General features: G+C 36.6%; 1 protein-coding gene across 1 annotated transcript in view; it reads left to right on the top strand.

Annotated features, from left to right (window-relative positions):
• The window catches only part of SCLT1 (sodium channel and clathrin linker 1), a 252,003-nt gene that overhangs the window by 154,265 nt on the left and 75,034 nt on the right, over nucleotides 1-22,704 (top strand). The window contains 2 exon segments of the mRNA XM_005691258.3: nucleotides 11,216-11,408; nucleotides 18,045-18,241. Coding sequence (XP_005691315.1) covers nucleotides 11,216-11,408; nucleotides 18,045-18,241 — 390 coding nt within the window.

Raw genomic sequence — 22,704 nt, 5'->3', positions numbered from 1 at the left:
CTTCCCAAGGAATCCTTCTGGGAACTCTTTATCAATAGGCCTGCTGACTTCAGACCTGACTGTGGCCCCTGGAGCACTCCTGTTTACCCAGCTGCAGTTCCACTCTCCCGCAGCTTGAACTAATGCTGCCCACCAGGAAGCAGCCCAGTAACCAGACAGGAGCACTAACACCTGCCACACCTGATTGTTCCCCTGGTAACAAGTCTGCCAATCATTGACATGACTGCAGATCCAGCAAAAGCCACACTACATGGATCCAACCCCATTCTACCACAATCTGAGGCAGTCTTACATGCCCAGGAATTCACCCAAGGCAAGCAGAAGCTAATGCCTGTAGATGTCCCCATTATAGGACCACCAGCCTCAGACTCGACTAAGATCCCTGAAGCAGTCTGTGACCCAGCTCTAGTTTCACTCTACCACGGTTGAGAAGCAGTTTGGCCTGCCCATAAACCAGCCCAGTGACATGATAGGAGCACCCTTAGAATCCTAGTAGGCATAACATTTGACTGCACCCCTGGTTACAGGTCTGCCAGTCATGGACTGGCAACAACCACATGATATGGTCTCAGTTCCACCTAGCTGAGAACCCAGAGTCAGTCCCATCAGTTCTGGAACGAGGCAAGAAAAGGACTTTAGCTGTCAAAACCAGTCTAAAGACTGGAAGAGGAGTCTACTCCTTCAAATGCACAGATGGCAACAAAGAGCCAAGCAAACATGACACCACCAAAGCAAACTAATAAGACTCTAGTTCAGTTCAGTCACTCAGTCGTGTCTGACTCTTTGCAACCCCATGAATCACAGCACACCAGGCCTCCCTGTCCATCACCAACTCCCAGAGTTCACTCAGACTCACGTCCATCGAGTCAGTGATGCCATCCAGCCATCTCATCCTCTGTCGTCCCCTTCTCCTCCTGCCCCCAATCCCTCCCAGCATCAGAGTCTTTTCCAATGAGTCAACTCTTTGCATGAGGTGGCCAAAGTACTGGAGCTTCAGCTTTACCATCATTCCTTCCAAAGAAATCCCAGGGTTGATTTCCTTCAGAATGGACTGGTTGGATCTCCTTGCAGTCCAAGGAACTCTCAAGAGTCTTCTCCAAAAGCATCAATTCTTCAGCACTCAGCCTTCTTCACAGTCCAACTCTCACATCCATACATGACCACAGGGAAAACCATAGCCTTGACTAGATGGACCTTAGTTGGCAAAGTAATGTCTCTGCTTTTGAATATGCTATCTAGGTTGGTCATAACTTTTCTTCGAAGGAGTAAGCGTCCTTTAATTTCATGGCTGCAATCACCATCTGCAGTGATTTTGGAGCCCCCAAAAATAAAGTCTGACACTGTTTCCACTGTTTCCCCATCTATTTCCCATGAAGTGATGGGACCGGATGCCATGATCTTCGTTTTCTGAATGTTGAGCTTTAAGCCAACTTTTTCACTCTCCACTTTCACTTTCATCAAGAGGCTTTTGAGTTCCTCTTCACTTTCTGCCATAAGGGTGGTGTCATCTGCATATCTGAGGTGATTGATATTTCTCCTGGCAATCTTGATTCCAACTTGTGTTTCTTCTAATCAACCCCAAACAAATGGGGATCCATGAACTTCTTGACAAAAAATTAAAAATAATTGTCTTAAGGTAGCTTGGTGAATACAGATGCTTAACTAAATGAAATCAGGAAAAAAAACAATATATGGACAAAATGAAAAATTTAACTAAGTGAAACCATAAAGAGAGAACCAAACAAACCCTGGAATTAAAGAATACAATGAAATTCAATAAAGCGCTTTATCAGCAGACTTGATCATGTAGAAGAAAAATCGGCTAACTCAAAGACTGGTCACTTGAAATCAATTCAGTTAGCGGAACAAAACAAAAAAGAATGAAAAAGAGTGAAGAAAACCTACATGACTTATGGGATACCTTGAAGTGAATGAATCAGTATTCACATTATGAAAATTCTAGAAGGAGCAAAGATGAGAAAGAATAGAAAGTTTATTTAAAGAAATAACAGAAAACTTCCCAAATCTGGGAAGAGTAATGAACATCCAGATCCATGATGCCTAAAGAAGCAGAAATTAGGGTGAACATCAAGAACTTTACTTGACACATTATAATCAAAATGTCTGAAGTTAAAAAAAGAGAACTTGAAAATAGTAAGAAAAAAGGGACTCATCACATACATGGGACTCCCCAAATCCCTGCATAAATCTGTCAATGGATTTCTCAGAAGAAGTCTTGCAGGCCAAGAGAGAGTGTGTGGCACAGTATATTCAAAGTGCTGAATAACAACTGTGAACCAAAAATACTATATCCTGCAAAGCTGTCCATCAGAAACAAAGTAGAGATGAAAACTTTCCCAGACAAGCAGAAATCAAAAGAGAGTTCATTACCACTAGACTTATGCAAGAAATGATGAAGGGAATTTTTCAAGTTGAAATGGAAGGACACTAATTAGCAACATAAAAACATATGAAAGTATAAACTTTTAGTGGTAAAGGTAAATATATAGTCAAATTCAGAATACTCTAACACTGGAATGGTAGTACATAAATAATTTTTAACTCTAGTATAGAAGTTAAAAGATAAACATTTTTAAATAACAATAGGTACAATATGTGTTCATGGATATATTATATAAAAAGATATAAATTATACACCAATAATAAAAAAAATGAGAGAAGTGAAATTATAGAGATTTTTATGTGGTTGAAGGCAGATTATTACCAGCTTAATATAAAGTGTTTCCTGTAAGCCTCATGCTAATCAACAAAGAAAAAGTGTGTAATAAGTACACAAAAGATAAAGGAATGAAAACATAGTACAAAAATCAACAAGAAGACAACAAAATAGGAGTGAAGGAATCAAGGAACTACAAAATAGAAGACAGTTGACAAATGGCAATAGTGTTATGGCCTTATCTACTAGTAATGACTTTTAATGTGAGTGGATTGATTCTCCAGTTAAAAGACGTAGGCTCAATGGATTAAAAATCAAGTTCCAACTGTACTCTGCCTACCTGGGACTGATTTTAAATATGAAGAAGCACACAAACTAAAAGTTAAGAGATGGTGAAAGATAGCCCATGCAAGTGGTACCCAAAAGACAGCAGAGATGCCTTATATCAGGCAAAATAGAATTTAAGTCAAAAATTGTCACAAGAATCAAGGCAGTCATTTTATAATGATAAAGGAGTTAATTTGTCAAAAGAAAAGTCATAAAACCATATGCACTCAAAATCAGAGCACCTAGGTATAGTAAAGCAAATATTAAAAGAACTGAAGGGAGAAATAGAAGGCAAGCAGTAATACTAAGGAGCTTCAGTACCTTACCTTCACTAATAGGTAGATCATCCAGACAGAGAATCAATAAGAAAACAGCACGTTTGAGCAACGCTAAAGACCAAATAGACCTAGTAACTTTCTATACAACGGCAACACAGTGCACGTTCTTCTCAAGTATACACAAAACATTCTCCAGAATGGGTCATATGATAGACCACAAAAATAAATCTTGGCCAATTTAAGAAGACTAAAATTATATCAGGTATCTTTTCCAGCCATAGTGATATGAAACTGAAATGCAGTAACAGGAGCAAAACTGAAAAATTAACAGAACAGGTGTAAATTAAATAACACACTCCTGAGCAACCTGTGGGTCAAAGAAGAAATCAAAATGGAAAAAGAAAGTATCTTAAGACAACCAAAGATAGAAACAAAATATACAAAATGTATGGGATGCAGTGAAAGCAGTTCTTAGAGGAAAGTTTACAGTGATAAATGTGTACATTTTGAAAATCATCTCAATAAACAACCCAGCTTTACACCTAAAGAAACGAGAAAAGAAGGGAAAACTAAGCCCACCGTTAAGGAAATGACAAAGATTAGAGCAGAAATAAATCAAATAGAGAGCTGTGCTGTGCCTAGTAGCTCAGTTGTGTCTGACTCTCTGTGACCCCATGGACTGTAGCCCAGTCAGCTGCTTTGTCCATGGGGATTCTCCAGGCAAGAATACTGGAGTGGGTTGCCATGCCCTCCTCCAGGGGATCTTCCACACCCAGGGATCAAACCCAGGTCTCCTGCATTGCAGGAGGATTTTTTTACCAACTGAGCCACCCGGGAAGCCGGAGAATACTGGAGTGGGTAGCCTATCACTTCTCCACGGTATCTTCCGATGCAGGAGTCAAACCGAGGTCTCCTGCGTTGCAGGCCGGGTTCTTTACCAGCTCCGCTACCAGGGAAGCCTAAGAAAAGAGAGAAGACTCAATAAATAAAAATCAGAAATAAAAGAGGAGACATTACCACTAATACCACACAAAAACAGAGGACTATAGGAGGCTACAGTGAACAAAGATACATAAACAAGTTGGACAACCATGAAAAATTTGATAAATTCTTACAAATATGCAACCTTATAAAAAATTGAAAATCTGAACAGACCAGTTTCTATTAGTGTAAGGCCGACCCCGGGGGCCATGATTGGCTGCCTCTCCTCTCCCTCCCGCCATGGGGGAGGTCCCTAACGGAAGGAGCCTCCCAGATCCCGAGGACCAATAACAGCACACTTTGCCAGCTAAAGCCACCCCACCCCAGCCACGAAGAAGGACCTGTCAGCCTGTGACGCCTCCGCCGGAGGACGCATCCGAACCCCCGTCCAGTCTAGCCTGACCATCCTTCGCAACAAACGTATAAAAACCACCCCCAACATGGTCCGGGCGCGGACTTCCTCGACCTGCCTCGTTCGGGTCCAGGAACCCCACCCGGGAGCGCTTCCCCGTTAAAGCCTGTTAGACACTGTTTTTGGTGTCCTGGTCGTCTTTACCTAACATTAAGGAAACTCAATCAATAATCAAAAACCTCCTTGGATTTTTTAAAAGTTAGAACCAAATGGCTTCACTGATGAATTCTTCCAAACATTTAAAGATTATTTAATGTCAAACTCTTTCATAAAATTGAAGAAGAGAAAACATTTGCAAACTCATTTTACAAGGCCATCATTACTCTAAAACCAAAGCAAGACAAACATACTATAAGAAAATAATAAGCTAATATCCTTGATAAACATAAATGCAAAACTCCTGAAAAGTAAATACTAACAAACCAAATTTAAGAGGATCATAGCGGGATTAATACCTGGGATGCAAGGATGTTTTGACATACACAGATCAATAAATGTAATGAAACACTGCATTAAAGAATGAGGTATGAAATTCATATGATCATTTCAATAGATATAAAAAAAGCATTTTACAAAATATAGTATCATTCACAATTAAAAACGCTCGACAAATTAGATGTAGACAGAATGTACCTCTACATAGTAAAGCCCGTTTATAACAAGAACACAACTAACATCATACCCAGTGGTGAAAACCTAAAAACTTTAAGATCATGAAAAAGACAGGAGTGCCCAGTCTTGCCAGTTGTATTCACCATAGTACTGTATGTCTTAGAGAAATTAGATTAAAAAAATAATAAAACATCTAAATTGGAAGAGAAGTAAAATTGTCTTTGTTTATAAATGATATGATCTCATATTTTGAAAACTGGAGACTCAGCCTCAAAGCCATTAGAACAAATACACAAATTCAATAAAGCTTCAGGATACAGAACCAGCATTCCAAAATCAGTTGAATTTCTATACACCAGCAGCAAACTATATGGAAAAGAATTAGCAATTCCATCTACCATAGCACCAAAAAGAATAAATTACTTAGAATGAATTTATAACCAAGGAAATGACAAATCTGTAAACTGAAAAACACTGAGGAAATAATTTGACAGTCACAAATAATAAAGGTGTGTTTATAAATTGAATGAAATAATAATGTTAAAACATCCATACTACACAAAGCCATCTATAGAGTCAATAAAATCCCTATCAAATTCCAATGGTGTTTTCACAGAAGTACAGAGAAATCCTAAAATCATATTGAACCTCCAAAGACTTGAAATAGCCAAACCATTCTGGAACAACAACAACAACAACAACAAAAACTGGATGCATCACGCTTCCTAATTTCAAAATATATTACAAAGTTATGGTAATCAAAATAATACAATACTGGTATAAAACAATGTATAGTTACGGCACAGAGTAGAGAGTACAGAAATAAATGCATACATTTGTGGTCACCTAATGTTTGACAAGGGTGTCAAGAACACACATGGGGAAAGGATAATCTCTTCAATAAATGGTGCTGGAAAAACTGGACATTTAGATGTGGAAGAAAAATTGGAACCTTACCACACACTGTATACAAAAATCAGCTCATAATGTATTAAAGGCTTAAATGTACATTCTGAAATTGTGAAACTGCTAGAAGGAAACAAATGGGAAACGCTTCTTGACATTGGTCTTGGCAGTGATTTTTTTTTTTTTTTTTTTGGATATGACCCCACAAGTACAGGTAACAAAAGCAAAACTATTCAAATGAAGTTACATTAAACTGAGACCTCCCTACACAGCAAAGAAAATAGTCAATAGAGTACAAAGACACTATGGCATAGGGGAAAATGTTTGCAAATAATACACCTGATAAGGAGTTAATTTTCAAAATATATAATAAACTTGAACAACTCAATGGGAAAAGAAAAGGAAAAAAATTGGGCAAAGGATCTGATCAAATTTTTCTCGGAAGACATAGCTGACTAAAGGTAAATCAAACAGCACTTATCACCAGGGAAATGCAAATTAAACCCACAGTGAGGTATCAGCTCATACCTGTTAGGATGCCTGTTGTCAAAAAGACAAAAGATAACAAGTATTGACAAGAATGTGGAGAATAGGGAACCCTCCTATGCTGTTAGTGGGAATGTAAATTAGTGCAGCCATCATGGAAAACAGAATGGAGGTGCCTCAGAAAATTAAAAGTAGGACTACCGTATGATCCAGCGATCCTATTTCAGAGTGTAGATCCAAAGGCAACAAAATGATTGTCTCAAAGAGATATCTGCATTCCCGTATTCATTGCAGTCAGTATTCTTGATGATAGCCAAGGTATTGGGATAACCTAAAAGTGCCTGTTGACTAAAGAAAGGATAAAGAAAAGGTGTGTATCTATGGGAATGGAGATATACATCCAGGAATCTCCTCCTTTCTCTTTCACTTTCTTACAAGTAATTTGTTGAAAACCTGGGTTGTTTGTGTTTTAGAGTCTTGTCTCAATTCAGTACAGTTCAGTCGCTCAGTCGTGTCCGACTCTTTGCGACCCCATGAATCGCAGCACGCCAGGCCTCCCTGTCCATCACCAACTCTCGGAGTTACCTCACACTCACGTCCATCGAGTCAGTGATGCCATCCAGCCATATCATCCTCTGCCGTCCCCTTCTCCTCCTGCCCCCAATCCCTCCCAGCATCAGAGTCTTTTCCAGTGAGTCAACTCTTCGCATGAGGTGGCCAAAGTACTGGAGTTTCAGCTTCAGTATCGTTCCTTCCAAAGAAATCCCAGGGTTGATCTCCTTCAGAATGGACTGGTTGGATCTCCTTGCAGTCCAAGGGACTCTCAAGAGTCTTCTTCAACACCACAGTTCAAAAGCGTCAGTTCCTTGGCACTCAGCTTTCTTCAAGTCCAACTCTCACATCCATACATGACCACTGGAAAAACCATAGCCTTGACTAGATGGACCTTTGTTGGCAAAGCAATGTCTCTACTTTTCAATATGCTATCTAAGTTGGTCATAACTTTTCTTCCAAGGAGTAAGCGTCTTTTAATTTCATGGCTGCACTCACCATCTGCAGTGATTCTGGAGCCCCCAAAAAAGTCTGACACTGTTTCCACTGTTTCCCCATCTGTTTCCCATGAAGTGATGAGACCAGATGCCATGATCTTTGTTTTCTGAATGTTGAGCTTTAAGCCAACTTTTTCACTCTCCTCTTTCACATTCATCAAGGGGCTCTTTAGTTCCTCTTCACTTTCTGCCATAAGGGTGGTGTCATCTGTATATCTGAGGTTATTGATATTTCTTCCAGCAATCTTGATTCCAGCTTGTGCTTCTTCCAGCCCAGGCTTTCTCATGATGTACTCTGCATAGAAGTTAAATAAGCAGGGTGACAATATACAGCCTTGACGTACTCCTTTTCTTATTTGGAACCAGTCTGTTGTTCCATGTCCAGTTCTTTTTTGTGTGTGTATTTTTTCTTTTTTTTTTTTAATTTAAATTTATTTATTTTCCATGTCCAGTTCTAACTGTTGCTTCCTGACCTGCATATAGGTTTCTCAGGAGGCAGGTCAGGTGGTCTGGTATTTCCATCTCTTTCAGAATTTTCCACAGTTTATTGTGATCCAAACAGTCAAAGGCTTTGGCGTAGTCAATAAAGCAGAAATAAATGTTTTTCTGGAACTCTCTTGCTTTTTCCATGATCCAGCGGATGTTGGCAATTTGATCTCTGGTTCCTCTGCCTTTTCTAAAACCACCTTGAACATCTGGAAGTTCACGGTTCACGTATTGCTGAAGCCTGGCTTGGAAATTTTTGAGCATTACTTTACTAGTGTGTGAGATGAGTACAATTGTGCGGTAGTTAGAGCATTCTTTTGCATTGCCTTTCTTTGGGATTAGAATGAAAACTGACCTTTTCTAGTCCTGTGGCCACTGCTGAGTTTTCCAAAATGCTGGCGTATTGAGTGCAACACTTTCACAGCATCATCTTCCAGGATTTGAAATAGCTCAACTGGAATTCCATCACCTCCACTAGCTTTGTTTGTAGTGATGCTTTCTAAGGCCCATTTGACTTCACATTCCAAGATGTCTGGCTCTAGGTGAGTGATCACACTATCATGATTATCTGGGTCATGAAGACCTTCTTTGTACAGTTCTTCTGTGTATTCTTGCCACCTCTTCTTAATATCTTCTGCTTCTGTTAGGTCGATACCATTTCTGTCCTTTATCGAGCCCATTTTTGCATGAAATGTTCCCTTGGTACCTCTAATTTTCTTGAAGATATCTCTAGTCTTTCCCATTCTGTTGTTTTCCTCTATTTCTTTGCATTGGTCGCTGAAGAAGGCTTTCTTATCTCTCTTTGCTATTCTTTGGAACTCTGCATTCAGATGCTTATATCTTTCCTTTTCTCCTTTGCTTTTCGCCTCTCTTCTTTTCACAGGTATTTGTAAGGCCTCTGCAGACAGCCATTTTGCTTTTTTTGCATTTCTTTTCCATGGGGATGGTCTTGATCCTTGTCTCCTGTATAGTTTCACGAACCTCCATCCATAGTTCCTCAGGTGCACTATCTTATCAGATCTGGTCCCTTAAATCTGTTTCTCACTTCCACTGTATAATCATAAGGGATTTGATTTAGGTCATACCTGAATGGTCTAGTGGTTTTCCCTACTTTATTCAATTTAAGTCTGAATTTGGCAATAAGGAGTTCATGATCTGAGCCACAGTCAGCTCCTGGTCTTGTTTTTGTAGACTGTATAGAGCTTCTCCATCTTTGGCTGCAAAGAATATAATCAATCTGATTTCGGTGTTGACCATCTGGTGATATGCATGTGTAAAATCTTCTCTTGTGTTGTTGGAAGAGGGTGTTTGCTAACTCTATTAGTCTTTTCCCTGCTTCATTCTGCATTCCAAGGCCAAATTTGCCTGTTACTCCAGGTGTTTCTTGACTTCCTACTTTTGCATTCCAGTCCCCTATCATGAAAAGGACATCTTTTTTGGGTGTTAGTTCTAAAAGGTCTTGTAGGTCTTCATAAAACCGTTCAACTTCAGCTTCTTCAGCGTTCCTGTTTGGGACATAGACTTGGATTACTGTGATATTGAATGGTTTGCCTTGGAAACGAACAGAGATCATTCTGTCGTTTTTGAGATTGCATCCAAGTACTACATTTCGGACTCTTTTGTTGACCATGATGGCTACTCCATTTCTTCTGAGGGATTCCTGTCTGCAGTAGTAGATATAATGGTCATCTGAGTTAAATTCACCCATTCCGGTCCATTTTAATTCACTGATTCCTAGAGTGTCGACATTCACTCTTGCCATCTCCTGTTTGACCGCTTCCAATTTGCCTTGATTCATGGACCTAACATTCCAAGTTCCTATGCAATATTGCTCTTTACAGCATCGGACCTTGCTTCTATCACTAGTCAACATCCACAGCTGGGTATTGTTTTTGCTTTGGCTCCATCCCTTCATTCTTTCTGGAGTTATTTCTCCACTGATCTCCAGTAGCATATTGGGCACCTACCAACCTGGGGAGTTCCCCTTTCAGTATCCTATCATTTTGCCTTTCCATACTGTTCATGGGGTTCTCAAGAGTCTTCTCTACCCACATGCATATATATCATATCATTTACCTTGTTTCCTGCCCCATGCATTTTTTTAAAAATTAGATCAAGGGGCTTGATCTGATTCAGCTTTCACTTTTTTGCGATAATTGTTTATAAATAGTAACATTTTGGACTCCTGTTTTGATGCACATAATGTGTTGTTATATTTTATCTTAGCATCTTTCTGACTTGAGCATCATTTGAGGATCATTACCTACATCCATTTCATTAGGAACTTTATTAGCCAAGTTTGAGACAGGAAAAAAGGAGCTACAATATTATGGCAGTAAAGGATATTATATATTTCCTATGACACCCAATGGCTAGGGAATGTTCATAGTACTTGATTACCTGGGATTGAAAAGATGGAAATTTTAAAAGATAGGAATAAAAATTAGCAGTATGTTGAAACAATATACATGTCTGGAGGTCTTGTCACTCAGTAATCTATTGTTGAGAAAGTTCAAGAAATACAACCTGTTTAAACTGTGATAAAATAAAATTAGTTTGTACAACTAGAAGTTTATTTTTTAATTTGAATTGTCTTATTATAATTCATAATTTAGTATAGTCAGCAAATGTCTTCTATAGAGTTGATTGATGATTAAAAGAGTTTTGATTATTACCTGTCTACCTTCCTCATCATTAGCTTTCGTTTGTCCTCTTGACGTCCTTGATTCTCAGTTTTAGGAATAATTGGAAAGAGGTTTCACATTGACTTCCTTAGTGAGTGATAGCAATTCAGTTTTCTGTTATTAGTTAAGATTGCTAAATGGAGTATATTTGGTTGGTGTAACATGCATTGTAAAACCGCACAGTTTAAGTCTACAGTGAAGATAAATGACTCAGAACAAAGAAAACAAGTCTGCAATATAAAATATGGACAGACTTCTTGACTTCTATTCTAGATCATTAAGTTTAAAGGTTCTTTTTGTTTTGTTTTTTTAATCAGTTCCTCAGAAGAGATATCACGTTGCCAAGAAATGATTCAGAAACTTCAAAATATATTGGAGTCTGAGAGAGAGAACTGTGGATTTGTCAGTGAACAAAGGTTGAAACTTCAGCAGGAAAACGAACAGTTACAGAAACAGACTGAAGATTTGAGAAAGATTGCCCTCGAGGTTCAAAAAAAAGCCAAATTAAAGGTATATTCAAATCTAATTAGAATTAAATGTGTACCTGTGAAATTCAAAATATAGAGAATATTTACAGAGACCTGTTAAAACATTTTTAATCCCTTTTTTTAAGTCTCATCAGATAGCACTAGACCATAATGCAGAGCATTAACCAGTCTTTTCTGTGTTGCAGAACTTGGCAAGCACACTTGAAAATGATTGCTTTCACTATCCACACGCAAAAAAATGCTTTTCCAACCATGAAATGCACTGATATTCCTGCCAAAGCAATTTAAGCAGTGCTAGCAAAACTATAGATAACTTTACGGACTGCTGTCCTCTCTTCCCTCTAAAATGTGCTGTACTCAGTCGCTCCATCATGTCCGACTCTTTGCATCCCCATGGACCTGCCAGGCTTCTCTGTCCATGGGGATTCTCAGGCAAGAATACTGAAGTAGGTTGCCGTGCCCTCCTCCAGGGCATCTTCCCAATCTAGGAATTGAACCCAGTCTCCCACATTGAAGGCAGATTCTTTACCATCTGAACCACCTAATAGCCACTCAAAAATAGAGCTCTTAAAACTAGCTCTGCAGATAATGGTACATCAGTATGCTCTGAGAACTACTCATAGGTAGTCTAAAAATTCCATGCCAGGGAAAAGGCAAGGGACAACAGTGTCCTCTGGAAAAAAATTCCCTTTTCTCTCTCTTCCCCACCTGCTTCTTTCTCTAATGCTTATATGGTTTGGCAATAGGGACATGATAACCTGTTAAAGGGAGTTTCAAGCACAGGTATCACCATCAGTATGTTGCCTGCCTTTCCCCATTCTGTGCGACTTTTGTAAAAGTGGCATTAACACTTTTTTTTTAATTTTAGTTGACCTTATTATGTTTCATTTATATATAAAACATAGCTATTTATATTAAATATATATGCATTTTGAATACTGTTTAAAATTTTTAAAAATTATTTAGAACTGTATCAGTTGATTGTATTTGTGTCTGGGGTGTGAAGGGGGAGTCCTTACAAGTGGCATTTACTTTTTATGAGAAAGGTCTATATTTTCCATTTTCATAGTAAGGACATGGGAGGTAGCATTAGTGTTTCACTTTGTTTTTCACTGCTGTGAGGACTCATAAGAAGTCACATCCCAACCTAATTCATATCAGCATATTTTTATGAATGCCTCCTATTGCAAGTGTCAAACACTGTAGTTATTTATAAAAGATTAAACTCTGAAAAAGAGACTCTTACATCATACAAAGAAGCTTGTGCTTTTTTGCTTTAATCTGTGAGGAATCTTTGAAAAACAAAGGGGAAAGATCACACTACCAGATAGCAAGACTTGATATAAAGCTATACTAATTAAAACTGTGTAATCAACAGGAGAATAATCAGCCTGATCAATAGAACAAACAGAATCCAGGGACAAACCCAGTTTTCATAATCACCTCATTATAACAAAGGCACCACAAAAGTTCAGTAGGGAAATAATTATCTTTACAGTAAATATTGTGAGTTCAGCTCGGTCCATATTTTTAAAATAAACCTTGATCCTTATATCACACCATTTATTTAAATTCTTTTGAGCTGCCTTGTAGACCTAAATGTGAAATATAAAATGATGGGGCTTCAAGGAGAACCTTCATGATCTTGGCTAAGAAAGAATTTCTTAAACAGAACAAAAAGAGAGCTAATCATAGTGAAAAGGTAGGTGAATTGGATTTCTTGAAAATTAAGATTTTTAAGTCATCAAAAGGGACACCATTAAGAGAGTAAAAAGTAGAAGAAAGTATTTATAATACATACAACCAAAAAAAACTCATATCTAGAATATAAAAACTTTTACCAGTTAATAATGAAATAGTAAGAAAAAAAGTTAATCAAAAGAAAAAAACAGACACCCCATTTCCAAAAATGAACAAAAAAATTAGTCTATAAAAGAATATATGAAAAAAAGGTCAACTTCATTATTTACTATGGAAATATAATTAAAACTATAATGAGATACTATAGCATGCATACCGGAATGACTGAAATTTTAAAAACTGACAGTATCAAGTGTTGACAAAGTTGTAAAAAATCCAGTACCTTCATTGGTTATTTTGGTTATATAAATTGGTGTAGCCACCATTTGGTAGTATCTTTTTTAAGTTGGATATACATACATACTATGCCAAATAATAATAATAAAAATATTAGCTACATACCCAGCTGGTATGAGTGCTTGTGTTCATCAAAATATGTGTACAAGAATATTCATAGAAATTTTAGTCTTATCGAAACACTGGAAATAATTAAAATGTCCATCAATGTGAGATGACATAAATAAATTATGGTATGTTCGTATATGGAATAGATGAAAAGAATGAACTGCATCTATAAGCAATGGCATATGAGTCTCACAGACATAATATTGGAAAAAGAAGCCAGACATTAAAAAACTTACATTAATTTCATTATATGCAAATGAAGAACAGGCATAATTACCTATAAGGATGGAATCAGAATAGTGGTTGCATTTTAGTTGGATGAATACTGATTAGAAGGGCACATAAGAGAGCCAGTTTCTGAGGTAGCTAAATCTGGGTGGTGATGCTCGTACGTCACTATATGTATAAAAATTGAGTTGTACCCTTAAAATTCATGTTCAGTATGTCATTGTAAGCTAGAGAGAGGTAAATCTTGGCAGAGGAAGGTAAGTAGAATTATAGATCAAACAGGAGTGGCTGTGAATTTAATGATTATGGAAACTAGGCGATAAGCATATAGGGATTCGTTGTAAAGTTTTTCTATTGTGTATATGCTTGAAAGTTTCTATACTGAAACATTTCCATAATTTAAAAATGACAGTGTACTTTGAAAAAATCTTAAATGTTCTTATTTTTAAATGTCATATTTATGAATTTCATATGGATTAATAACTAAAAACTATTAGTGATCATATACAGCATTAGTAGGAAATGAAGTTGAATATTTAACTGATAGATGGGAAAGAACTTTGTCAGCAAAACTGAAAAATGGGAGAATTGCAAATGAATAAATATATTGATAAATTTATATATAAGGTTTTTAAATATTTAAAACAACTTTAAAAATATTTTAAAGAGAAATAACTAGATGAAATAGTTTTAATAAATATGACAGAAGACAAAGATCACACAAGGAGCTTTGAAGAATATGAAAAAAAAAAATTGTTACCCAATAGAGAAACATGTATGAGATGTGAGCAGAATTCACAAACTAAGAAAAACAAATTGCTAATAAACAAGTTTTTTAAAAGTTTAAACTCTGTATTAATTCACTGCAAAGTTGTCAGTTTGAGTGAATGTGCAGCTGCAGTGTAAAATGGTAGACATTGAGAGTCTATAAAATTTAGTCAGAATAATTACAGTGTCTTATAATTTAAGGAAGTTCATTGCAACATTATTTGTAATAAATTAAAAAACAACATATCTAGAAATAGTTAAATTATGGTACATTTATAAGGTGCTGTATTGAGTCATCATTAAAAATCATGTTTCCAAATAATTTATAATGTGTTTGTATTGTTATGTCCTAAGTATTTTTTAAAATGAAAAGTGTGCATATGTATTTATATATGTTGTAATCCTGTATCCACTAATGTCAGTTTTAAAATTCATGAATAACAGTGATGTGAAAGTTAGAGGTAGTTATCTCTCTGAGACAGAGACTATATATTTGTCTTTTTAATTTTTTTGTATTTTGTGTAATTTTACAGTATGCTTGTGTTTTGGGGATTGGGTTCTTATAATGGGGGAGAAGGGAATGCATGAATTTCCCCTACTTGATACTATTTTAGTCCGTCTTTAATTCAGAATAATAACTGATGTTTCTTAGAAAAAAAAAAGTTTTCCTACCAGAAATGCTCCCTTTATGCCAAGTCTGCGTGTAGCTTGAGAAAAGAATCATTGGTAAATAAGGGACTAGATAGCTGTAATTCTGTTTTATGGAGGAGGGCTGTCGGATAAATTGCTTTGTAGCTGATTCCTTCTTTAACAACATAAGCATCTAGTGCTACACTTTGTTAATTTTCTCCCCCATGAAAAATTGTGTGATCTTTAGGAGCCAGAAAGATCAAAACAGTTGGGTATTCAGAGGGCAGATGGTTGAGAACCATAACAACTTATTTTATGAAGTTTTCATTTGATCATAAAGCCACTACTGTCCTTTCTGCCCCAGTTTTTTCTTTTCCTAACTCCTTCCTTCTTTCTGCAAAGGATCTACATATCTTTGTAGTCTACATATCTTTGTGGTCTAAATACTCCTCATAAAAATATAAAATTAGGAGATGTGGTTAGTTTTTAGCAATCCTGTCTACGTGAGTGAATAGTTTTATGCAAAGGAAGGACACAAAGGAAAAGGGAAAGGAGACCATAAATCTGCTTTTCCAACACAGCATTCTGAATTTTAGTGAGGCTTTTGTTTTGAAGACAGAGTTGTCTTGGCCCTTATCCATCCTGCATCATTGCAGACCTGTCCAGTTTAAGTTGGAATTGTGTCAACTGAAGGATCTGGGGTTCATTTAAAGACTGAATTTTGATACCTTTATTATGATTCAGACGGTAAAGATGTAATAGTAAACAAAAAAGACATGGTCCCATCCTTAAAAACTTATTATTTGCTTGGAGGTAAGCAAACTTTAATTGTATCTTTGCAAACTAGTAAGTGTTCTTTAGGAAAAGCATAGGACACTATGAGAGCTTTTTCTAGATAGATAGTAAGAGAATTTCCCTGTAGGAGCAATAAGTTAGCTAAGTTCTAAAAGTTGAGTAGAAATAACTAAGATAAGCAGGAGGGGAAAGATTATTCTAGTCAAAGGGAGCATGTAAGAAGATCCAGGAATGAGAATGCATTGCGACAGAAACAAAGAGAAGGGAATAGTAGTATAACCCAGTCTCATAGAATTAGGTAGAGAGCACGTTATCATGAAGGACCTTAGAATAAGGCTTGTCAAGCTGCAGATAGATTTTTCAAATAGAAATGGGGAGTTAAACTAGGCAGGAAGAGTGATAAAACTGTGTAGATGCATAGATCAGTTTTTAATGCATGTTGTATGTGAGAGAGACAGAGGCAGAATTAAATACTTCCACCTAAGATATCAGAACTGTGGCTTCTCCAGAGAAAGTAGAGATCGAGGCAAGGAAGGATATTCAGTTCAAAATTTGTAAAATTCAGTAATTTAAAAATGTTTTAAATAGAGCAGAAGTCACAGAGCCTCAGGAGGCTTGCCCAGGAGTAATAATACGATACAAAATTAATAAATCCAAGGTAGTTTTTCCAGTGCCAGTATTTATAAAGTCAGTCTTCTACTTGTGTACCATTTGAGAAAGCAAGTTTGAGAGATTTAGAAAGTGTGCAGCATTGAGCAGAAATAATGAGGACAGAATGTTTGTAGTTTTCCCCCATGAGCCATGAGTTTAGCTGTTGTTGAGTTTTCTTTGATGTTTTTTCAATCAGTAATATTGAGGCTTCTTATTCATTCTTTTTTCAGTTTAAAAGTAGTCATATTTAATAACTTACTAGAAGCCATTCCAGCTGTGACCATTTTTAAAGCACATTATTTTAAATTTCACAAGATAGGTGTTCCTTATAATATTTCTTCAGTGTAGCAAGATAAAGATAACCTGAGAGTATACCAAAGAAATTGTTCTAGTAACCACTTAACTATTTTATCAGTTGCCTCAAATATGGTAATAGGTAGTTTCATTCTAGATGTATATGAAAGCAGACAGTTCATTACATACACTGGGTACTTTAGAGCATTCGGGTTAATTATCTCCCTGAACCTCAAGTTGAGAAAGCTTTAGGGTATCCAAAGAACATTTATTCATATGTTCATTCTACATTAAGGTTTTTTTTACTATAATAACATAAATAACCTAGAAGTAATTGAAGACATTTTCATATAACTTTCTGAAAAGCATTTTAGTCTTTTCTGGGGGCGAGGGGGAATTGTTTGTGTATACCGTTAACTGTGGTAGTAAAGGAATTCCCGTATATAATTTCTTTTTTAAACTTTACAAAGCTCTGAACTTTAGTATGTAAATCAAAAGTGGCTTGAGGAGCCTCTCAGAGGAGCTTTTGATGAACACATCAGGTGCTGGGAGCATGGCATACTTGGAGAGGGCTTGGAAGCTCTGCACACCCCTTACCATCCTGTACCTTGTTGTGTATCTCTCTTCTATCTGGCTCTGCTGGAATTGTATCCTTTATAATAAACCAATAAACATTTTTTTGTGTGTTTTAAAAAACATAATTGGCTTCAATTTAAACCCAGCTCTCAGTTACTAAGAGCATGAACATTTATTGTCCATCCAGGCAGCAAAAGTAAAAATAGTTGATGAAAGCAGGTTTATATTAGTAGTATGTTTTTTTCCTACTGTTATTTCAAGGGGTTGGGGAAAGTGTTAAAAATTTTGTACTCCATCTTAATTCTGGTTTCATTAAATTTATACTATAACATAGGATAAGTCTTCATCTATGGTGGAGACAAATTGTAAAATAAATTTTTATATAGATTTTTCATCCAAACATTTCTGTGCCACAGACCACACAATAAATGATTGTATTTATCAATGATCACCATGTCTTCTAGAATAACAGAAAAGAAAAAGAAAATACTATTTTCATTTTATTCCTTAGATCAGTACAATGGAGCATGAATTTTCAATAAAGGAACATGGGTTTGAAGTTCAATTAAGAGAGATGGAAGACAGTAATCGAAATTCCACAGTTGAACTGAGGCATCTCTTAGCTACTACACAGAAAGCAGCCAATAGGTGGAAAGAAGAAACGAAGAAACTCACTGAAAGTACAGAAATTAGAATCAATAATCTAAAGTAAGTCCACTATTAATTCTTTGGTACATTTTACAGAAAAATTATTTAACCTTTAGTTTAATGTCCTTGCCATAATCTTTTTCTAAAAATATGTAAGTCTGTACCTTATATTTTTTACAGCAAATATTAAATTACTATGAAAAATGTTGACAATTATCGATCAAACTAATATTGTTTTATAAATTTTATGCATATCCCAGGAAATACAATGATTTTTGTTGGAGATGGCAGTTTAGAATCTTAATACTATTCATGTATAGATATAGCATAGTAATGTTCCATAGTTGCAACAGAATCTATTTGGCCTGCAAAGCCTAATATTTGTTCTCTGGCCCTTTAAGAAAAAGTTTGCTGACGTTTGCCCAGGAAGAATGTGAACTTTTATGATGAATGAAATGGGAAGCTGCCGGGAGCCAGCACAGCACGAGGAATCCCACCCATGACAAAGGTCATGAGGAAGAGGCTTGACAGGCAAAAGCGAGTCAGGTCTCAAGGGGTCCTCTGCCCGAGCATCTACCCCAAAACCAAAATCTGTCCGTTTACTGTTTGCTATACTATACTCTTCTGACTATAGAAGAGATGGTAACTTGGATTAAGTTTCAAAGGACTGGAAATCATTTTTTAAAAGTTTGCTATCCACGATCACCTTTCTCTAAAGAAAATTAACTTAGAGCTCTAATTAATAAGTCTCCTAGGCGTAAAAGGAGTGACTCAGCTCAAACCCCTCTGATAGCTTTCTAACTTGCCTGACAGGTCTGTCCGGATTTTTGCAACTGCGCATGTGATTGTTTACAGCCTCCCAATCATGAGAGGCACAGAAAGCTTAAAAAATTCTAGGAAAAATCATTAGAATAGGACTGATTAAGGGTTTCATTGTTGAGCCAAAACTTGCTGCCAAGTTTTCATATCTTTTATTTGTTGATATAGTTGGTATATAGAAAAAACAAGTAGCAACGCAGATCTTTGAGTTAAGTACCTTCTTTGTTATAACCCACTGCACCTTTGTTCTATAGGGATGTAACTTTAGTGCTTTAAGGGTGATGCAGATTAAAGAAAAACACTTTAGGGGAAATGAGATTAACATTCATTAAGGAAGAGAGCCATAAAGTGTTAACAGAAGACTTCTCTTGGCCAGAAGATAATGTAAGTCACCTGAGACCTTTTGTATACGGAAAGATATGTAGAGAGAAAGCCTGGTCTCGATAAGGGTCAGGGCTGCTGACCCTGCATGACTTTGTATTATCCATTGATCTCTATGTACAACTAAAAGTATAAAAGCCTTCCTGGAAAATAAAGAGATGGGCCAATTTCTAGGAAATCTGGCTCCCCCCGCGTCAACTCTCTCTCCCTTTTTCTCCCTCTCCCTCCCTCTCTTTTTCAGGCTGATCCCTTGGAACACAGAGGCTCTCTGCATTCACTTTTCTGCCCGGGCTTCTAAGACCCCCGTGAGAGGGAGCCCAAGGCAGGGCACTCTCCGCTATTCAAGCAGGTGCCTGTGGCCTACGTGAACGGGGCAAGTCTCTTGTCTTGAGACTTTATTAGCCTTCCGTGTAAACCAAGGAATAGCAGCCTCTTTTCTCCTCTATTTTTTCACTACATTGTTCTTCCCTAATCTCTCTTTAAATCTCTAATTAATCTCTCTTTAATCACTGACGCCGTCCCTGCGTCGAATTCCCTGGATCCACCGGGGCTGGACCCTGGCAGGAAGCTATGAAGAGCTTTTAACAAAATAATATGATCGGGCTTAAATGTTCAACAGATGACTTTGACTGCTCTATGATGAATAGCCTGGAGAGGGTCAAAGGTAGAAGAAGAGAGATGAACCAGTACTGTGATTAGCCAACTACAAAATGATGGTAACTTGGATTAAGTTTCAAAGGACTGGAAATCATTTTTTAAAAGTTTGCTTTGGGCCATGTTAAGTATGAGCTACCCAAAAAATATTTAAGTCAGAATATCAACTTGTTAGGTACATAAGTTTGGAGTTCAGGAAAGATATTGCAACGAGAGCTATAAATTTAAGAGTGATTAACATACACATAATTTTTAAAGTCATGGAATTAGAAGGTATAGAAAGTAAGTCTGGATAGGGAAATTTGGCAACTGAGGACTAAGTTCTAAAATTTAGTTTGGAGAAATGAAAATTTAGCTGAGCCTGAGAAAAAATACTGAGACAAACAAGAGAAAGAATCATAGAGAGAAAAAAAAAAACTCAAAAAGAATGACATAAAAATAGATAATATTTACTTTTTACAGATGGATAAACTGAGTGTGAGTGACATAAAGGAACTTGTTCAAGGTCACAGAGCTAACAAAGTAAAAGATCCTGGTTTCAAATTTAGTCATCTTGGATATAGTTAATATGGTCCTAACCATTAAAGTTTGCTTTGTTTTTTTGCTAGTTTATTTCTTTTTATTGAAGTATAGTTGCTATACAATATTATATGTTATAGGTGTACAATATAGTGATTCACAACACTTTATAGTTACTATAAAATATTGGGTATATTCCCTATGTTGCACAATATATGCTTTTGCTTATTTTATACCTAGTAGTTTGTACATCCTAATCCACTACCCCTATACTAACCCTCCCCACTTCTCTCTCCCCACCAGTAACCATAGTTTGTTTTCTGTAGCTGCAAGCTTGTTTCTTTTTGTTATATTCACTAGTTTCTTTTCTCGGCCTAGTAGTGTTCTATTGTGTATATATTTCATGTCTTCTTTATCCATTCATCTATTGATGGACACTTAAGTTGCTTCCATTGTTTGGCAATTGTAAATATTGCTGCTCTGAACTTTGGAGTGCGTGTATCTTTTTATATTAGTGGGTTGTTTTTTTTTTTCCTTTCAGATGAATACCCAAGGGTGGAATTGGTACTTCTATTTTTATTTTTTGAGAAACCTCCATACTGTTTTTTTCTCCCCCTCCATACTGTTTTCGACAGTGAGTGCATCAGTTTACATTCTCACCAACAGTGTACTAGCATTCCATTTTCACCACATTTTTGCCAGCACTTGTTATTTGTGTTCTTTTTGATGTTAGCCATTCTGACAGGTGTGTAGTGATATCTTATTGTGGTTTTGATTTGCGTTTCCCTGATGACAGTGATGTTGGACATCTTTTAATATGCCTATTGGCCATCTCTGTGTCCTTTTTGGGAAAATATCAGATAAGCAGATATCACTATAAACTTCCTTCTTGGACCTGGTTTTACTGTGTCCCATAAGTTCTGAATTGTTGTGTTTTCGTTTTCATTTGTCTCTACGTATTTTTTAAATTTCCTCTCTGTTTTAGTCAGTGCTCTACTGATGATTTTGTAGCTATAGTTTGGCCTCCACGTTTGTGGTTTTATAGTTTTTTCCTGTAGTTGATTTCTGATCTCATAGATTTGTGATTGTAAAAGATGCTTGATATGATCTCAGTTTTCTTAACTTTATCAAGGCTTATTTTCTGGCCTAGCATGTTATCTATCCTGGAGAATGTTCCATTTGCACTTGAAAAGAATGTGTATTTTGCTGCTTTCAGGTGGAATACTCTGTGTATATAAATTAAGTTCATTTGATCTATTGTGTCATTTAAGGCTAGAATTTCGTTACTGACTGTATGTCTGGATGATCTGTCAATTGATATAAGTGGAATGTTAAAGTCCCTGACTATTATTATTTCCTGTCAGTTTCTCCTATTATGTTCATTAATATTCACCTTATATATTTAGGTGCTCATATATGGGGTGCATATATATTTACATTTCTTATATCTTTTCCTTAAATTTATCCCTTGATTAATGTGTTCTCCTCCTTTGTCTCTTCCAGCAGTCTTAAGTCTACAGTCTATTTTATCTAAGTATTGCTACCCGGTCTTTCTCTTGATTGCCATTTGTATGGAATACCTGTTTCCATTTCCTCACTTTAGCTTTGTGTGTGTCTCTAGATCTGAAGTGAGTCTCCTGTAAGCAGCATATGTATGGGTCCTGTTTTTGTATACAATCAGCCAGTCTGTGTCTTTTGGTTGGAACATTTAGATAATTCAAAATTAAGATAATTATTGAGATGTACTTACTGCCATTTTGTTAGTTGTTTGGGGCTTGTTTTTGTAGATTTTTGCCGCCTTTTGTTCTCTTCTTTGTGACTTATGACTGTCTTTAGTGTTTGGATTCCTTTTTCTTTTTTGTGTGTGTATGTCTGTTATAGATTTTTGTTTTGTGGTTACCACAAGGTTTTTGTAAATCATATTGCTTTAGATACAAAGCAATTTTAATTGTTTTTTTACATTCAGTTCAGTTCAGTTGCTCAGTCGTGTCTGACTGTTTGAGACCTCATGACCTGCCTCACGCCAGGCCTCCCTGCCCATCACCAACTCCCAGAGTTTACTCAAACTCATGTCCATTGAGTCAGTGATGCCATCCAACCATCTCATCCTCTGTCATCCCCTTCTCCTCCCACCTTCAATCTTTCCCAAC

The sequence above is a fragment of the Capra hircus genome, chromosome 17 (genome assembly GCF_001704415.2).
Source record: "Capra hircus breed San Clemente chromosome 17, ASM170441v1, whole genome shotgun sequence".
NCBI lineage: Eukaryota > Metazoa > Chordata > Mammalia > Artiodactyla > Bovidae > Capra > Capra hircus.
The sequence above is the reverse complement of the archived record's forward strand: the minus strand, read 5'-3'. Positions and strand labels throughout refer to the sequence as shown.